Source organism: Chanodichthys erythropterus, chromosome 14 (genome assembly GCF_024489055.1).
Source record: "Chanodichthys erythropterus isolate Z2021 chromosome 14, ASM2448905v1, whole genome shotgun sequence".
Taxonomy (NCBI): Eukaryota; Metazoa; Chordata; class Actinopteri; order Cypriniformes; family Xenocyprididae; genus Chanodichthys; species Chanodichthys erythropterus.
In genome coordinates, this window is record NC_090234.1 from 13,985,198 (window position 1) to 13,991,197 (window position 6,000).

General features: G+C 32.0%; 1 protein-coding gene across 3 annotated transcripts in view; it reads right to left on the minus strand.

The window, feature by feature from the left end:
• Nucleotides 1-6,000, minus strand: part of rab3gap1 (RAB3 GTPase activating protein subunit 1) — a 54,820-nt gene that overhangs the window by 47,755 nt on the left and 1,065 nt on the right. For all 3 annotated transcript variants that reach the window (XM_067410506.1, XM_067410505.1, XM_067410507.1), the window contains exons 3-6: nt 3,298-3,373; nt 3,087-3,219; nt 2,934-3,012; nt 2,621-2,740 (exon numbers count right to left, since the gene is read on the minus strand). In XM_067410506.1, coding sequence (XP_067266607.1) covers nt 2,621-2,740; nt 2,934-3,012; nt 3,087-3,219; nt 3,298-3,373 — 408 coding nt within the window. The remainder of the gene's footprint in view (nt 1-2,620; nt 2,741-2,933; nt 3,013-3,086; nt 3,220-3,297; nt 3,374-6,000) is intronic.

Consider the following 6,000-nt stretch of genomic DNA (forward strand, 5'->3'; position numbering starts at 1 on the left):
AGTCAGAATTGTGTGATATAAAGTCAGAATTGCGAGATTTAAAGTCAGAATTGCAAGATATAAAGTCAGAATTGCAAGATATAAAGTCAGAATTGTCAGATATAAAGTCAGAACTGTCAGATATAAAGTCAGAATTGCGAGATTTAAAGTCAGAATTGCGAGATTTAAAGTCAGAATTGCGAGATATAAAGTCAGAATTGCGAGATTTAAATTCAGAATTGCGAGATTTTAAGTCAGAATTGCGAGATATAAAGTCAGAATTGTGAGATATAAAGTCAGAATTGCGAGATTTAAAGTCAGAATTGCGAGATTTAAAGTCAGAATTGCGAGATATACAGTCAGAATTGTGAGATATAAAGTCAGAATTGCGAGATATAAAGTCAGAATTGCGAGATATAGTCAGAATTGCGAGATATAGTCAGAATTGTCAGATATAAAGTCAGAATTGCGAGATATAGTCAGAATTGCGAGATATAGTCAGAATTGTCAGATATAAAGTCAGAATTGTCAGATATAAAGTCAAAATTGCGAGATATAAAGTCAGAATTGCAAGATATAAAGTCAGAATTGTCAGATATAAAGTCAGAATTGCGAGATTTAAAGTCAGAATTGCGAGATATAAAGTCAGAATTGTGAGATATAAAGTCAGAATTGCGAGATTTAAAGTCAGAATTGCGAGATTTAAAGTCAGAATTGTCAGATATAAAGTCAGAATTGTCAGATATAAAGTCAGAATTGCGAGATATAAAGTCAGAATTGCGAGATATAAAGTCAGAATTGCGAGATATAAAGTCAGAATTGCGAGATATAAAGTCAGAATTGCGAGATTTAAATTCAGAATTGCGAGATTTTAAGTCAGAATTGCGAGATATAAAGTCAGAATTGTGAGATATAAAGTCAGAATTGCGAGATTTAAAGTCAGAATTGCGAGATTTAAAGTCAGAATTGCGAGATATACAGTCAGAATTGTGAGATATAAAGTCAGAATTGCGAGATATAAAGTCAGAATTGCGAGATATAGTCAGAATTGCGAGATATAGTCAGAATTGTCAGATATAAAGTCAGAATTGCGAGATATAGTCAGAATTGCGAGATATAGTCAGAATTGTCAGATATAAAGTCAGAATTGTCAGATATAAAGTCAAAATTGCGAGATATAAAGTCAGAATTGCAAGATATAAAGTCAGAATTGTCAGATATAAAGTCAGAATTGCGAGATTTAAAGTCAGAATTGCGAGATATAAAGTCAGAATTGCGAGATATAAAGTCAGAATTGCGAGATTTAAAGTCAGAATTGCGAGATTTAAAGTCAGAATTGTCAGATATAAAGTCAGAATTGTCAGATATAAAGTCAGAATTGCGAGATATAAAGTCAGAACTGCGAGATATAAAGTCAGAATTGCGAGATATAAAGTCAGAATTGCGAGATTTAAAGTCAGAATTGCGAGATATAAAGTCAGAATTGCGAGATTTAAAGTCAGAATTGCGAGATTTAAAGTCAGAATTGCGAGATTTAAAGTCAGAATTGCGAGATATAAAGTCAGAATTGCGAGATTTAAAGTCAGATTTGTCAGATATAAAGTCAGAATTGCGAGATATAAAGTCAGAATTGCGAGATATAAAGTCAGAATTGCGAGATATAAAGTCAGAATTGTCAGATATAAAGTCAGAATTGTCAGATATAAAGTCAGAATTGCGAGATATAAAGTCAGAATTGTCAGATATAAAGTCAGAATTGTCAGATATAAAGTCAGAATTGTCAGATATAAAGTCAGAATTGCGAGATTTAAAGTCAGAATTGCGAGATATAAAGTCAGAATTGTCAGATATAAAGTCAGAATTGTGAGATATAAAGTCAGAATTGCGAGATTTAAAGTCAGAATTGCGAGATATAAAGTCAGAATTGCGAGATATAAAGTCAGAATTGCGAGATATAAAGTCAGAATTGTGTGATATAAAGTCAGAATTGCGAGATTTAAAGTCAGAATTGTCAGATATAAAGTCAGAATTGTCAGATATAAAGTCAGAATTGCGAGATTTAAAGTCAGAATTGCGAGATATAAAGTCAGAATTGCGAGATTTAAAGTCAGAATTGTCAGATATAAAGTCAGAATTGTGAGATTTAAAGTCAGAATTGCGAGATTTAAAGTCAGAATTGCGAGATTTAAAGTCAGAATTGCGAGATATAAAGTCAGAATTGCGAGATATAAAGTCAGAATTGCGAGATATAAAGTCAGAATTGCGAGATTTAAAGTCAGAATTGCGAGATTTAAAGTCAGAATTGCGAGATATAAAGTCAGACTTGCGAGATATAAAGTCAGAATTGTGAGATATAAAGTCAGAATTGTGAGTTATAAAGTCAAAATTGTGAGATAAACACAATTGCGAGTTGTGAAGTCTTACAATTCTGAGAAAAAAAGTCAGAACTATGACATAAAAAGTGGCAATTATACCTTTTTTATATTTATTTAGTTGCGGAAACAAGCTTCCATAATTTCACCCTCAAGAAATGCAGAATTTACAGGCAAATGAAGCAACAATAGTAACGACGTGAGGATCACAGGTGTGGAAGGAAACACATGTTCTTCAGAGATACAGGAGCATGCTGGGACTCACTCACCAGCCTGTGTTGGCCAGAGCGATAGACACGGAGCTCAGCAGCAGGTTACACTTGGACTCACTGACGATGGCTTCACAGTTTGCTCCAGGAGAAATCACCACAAACTCACGCATACCATACCTACAACACAACAGAGACGCATGTCAGGCTCCGACGGAAGGGTTTCTGGTCCATTCAGACACACGGCATTATAAGCACACACTCAGGTGAACCTGGAAAAACATCTTTCTGAGCAATACTAAACATCAAACTGCATCATATTTGAATATGGATTACTTTGCAAAATCTGACGCAGTCTTACAGAGCTTCTTACCATCTGACCAGACAGTGCGCTCGAGGAGGAAAGTCGTTGTTCATGCAGAGCAGGTCCTGCATGGCCAGCGGATACGCATCTGAAAGCAGAAGACAGTTCAACATACGCAGAAGAGGTCAAAGTTCAGCTGACGAGGTCAAAAGCCAAGCGTACCTTCCTCTGGTTCATCCCTGCCTTCACTATCTGCTGACTCCTGTTTCAGACAGTGATGTGTAATGGAGAACTTGAAATCAGCAAAGTTAATCTCCTGACACGTCTCTTCCCAGCTGCTGCTGGTGTATTCGCCCTGTTAACATCAACACCGTTCACTTCTGCTTACATCATTTCATTTACATCATTGGTAACTGTAATCATGGGTTATGACCTTCTCCGGTGGTTTCCCGGCACGACAACCAATCAGCTTCCAGTCATTGAGCACCTCCTCAACCCTGGATATGAATCTACAGAGATGCACAAGTACAAAACTTCAGTGTCAAAATCTAATGCAAAAATGGAGAAAATCAGCAGATGCATAACAGAATGAATGCTGAATGCACAGATGAATATTGTGTGTATGATAGTTACTGTGCCGTCTTATAAACACCAATCAATAATATAGTTGTAATGATCGAACACACAAAAAGCTTCCTGTTGATTTAATTTCATGTCAATGAAACGATCTTAATTCAATGAAGGGTTCGGCTTTAAACTGAACACGTGCTTTAAGACTTTAACAATAAATAAATAATGGTACATTTGCATTTTTCACATGAGTTTACCATCTTATCTGCTTGAACACACAATTGAGTTTTATTTGATCAATGCATGTGCTCATTATTCAGGCTGTTCATATCTATGTTGCTGAATATAACTGCAGACCATCAGATCTATGTCATCATCATCTGTGGACTGAGTTCATGTTGTTGCTCCTTTAAAAACCAAAGCAAACAGTTGCTTGTTTCTAGCAGCACAAATAAAGTGATTCTGAACATCTGCAGTGATTCTAGATGAAATGACGGCACAATCAACAAAGCTGCTACGCATGGAAGCTCATTACCGCCACATTAGAAAAAAAAAGTTGGAATTATGACATACCGAGTCATTTATGTATGACATGAAAAGTCGAAATTATGACATACTAAGTCATATTTATGATGTGAAAACTTTAAATTATGACAAACTAATACATTTTTTACATGAAGTCAAAATTATAAGTCATATTCATGATGTGAAAACTTTAAATTATGACATATTGATATTTTTGACGTGAAATGTTAAAATTATGACATACCGAGTCATAATAATGAGATGAAACGTCAAAATTATGACATACTAAGTCATATTTATGATGTGAAAACTTGAAATAATGAAAGTCATAGTTATGATGTGAAAAGTTAAAATTATGACAAAGTCATTTTGTGATTTGAAAAGTTGACATTATGACATACTAAGCCATATTTATGACATGAAATGTCGAAATTATGACATACTGAGTTATATTAATGACATGAGAATTTAAAATGATGACATACTAAGTTATTTATGATATGAAAGGTCAAAATTATGACATACTGAGTCATATTTATGTAAAAAGTCGAAATTATGACATACTAAGTCCTATTCATGACGTGAAAACTTTAAATTATGAAATATTGATATTTTTGACGTGAAATGTTACAATTATGACATACCGAGTCATAATAATGAGATGAAACGTCAAAATTATGACATACTAAGTCATATTTATGACATGAAAACTTGAAATAATGAAAGTCATATTTATGATGTGAAAAGTTAAAATTATGACAAACAAAGTCATATTTTGTGATTTGAAAAGTTGACATTATGACATACTAAGCCATATTTATGACATGAAATGTCAAAATTATGACATACTGAGTTATATTTATGACATGAGAATTTAAAATTATGACATACTAAGTAATTTATGATATGAAAGGTCAAAATTATGACAAACTGAGTCATATTTACGTGAAAAGTCGAAACTATGGCATACTAAGTCATATTTATGATGTGAAAACTTTAAATTATGACATATTGATACATTTTTTTACATTAAGTCAAAATTATAAGTCATATTCATGATGTGAAAACTTTAAATTATGACATACTGATATTTTTTACATGAAATGTTAAAATTATGACATACCGAGTCATAATAATGAGATGAAACATCAAAATTATGACATACTGAGTCATATTTATGTGAAAAGTCGAAATTATGACATACTAAGTCATATTCATGACGTGAAAACTTTAAATTATGACATATTGATATTTTTGACGTGAAATGTGACAATTATGACATACCGAGTCATAATAATGAGATGAAACGTCAAAATTATGACATACTAAGTCATATTTATGACGTGAAAACTTGAAATAATGAAAGTCATATTTATGATGTGAAAAGTTAAAATTATGACAAACAAAGTCATATTTTGTGATTTGAAAAGTTGACATTATGACATACTAAGCCATATTTATGACATGAAATGTCGAAATTATGACATACTGAGTTATATTTATGACATGTTATATTTATGACACTCAGAATGTCATAATTTCAACATTTTCACGTCATAAACATGACTTAGTATGTCATAATTTTGACTTTTCACATAAATATGACTCAGTATGTCATAATTTTGACCTTTCATATCATAAATAACTTAGTAAATTTTAGAATTTAAAATTATGACATACTAAGTAATTTATGATATGAAAGGTCAAAATTATGACAAACTGAGTCATATTTACGTGAAAAGTCGAAACTATGGCATACTAAGTCATATTTATGATGTGAAAACTTTAAATTATGACATATTGATACATTTTTTTACATTAAGTCAAAATTATAAGTCATATTCATGATGTGAAAACTTTAAATTATGACATACTGATATTTTTTACATGAAATGTTAAAATTATGACATACCGAGTCATAATAATGAGATGAAACATCAAAATTATGACATACTAAGTCATATTCATATTTATGACGTGAAATGTTGAAATTATGACATACTAAGCCATATTTATGACATGAAAAGTTGAAATTATTACA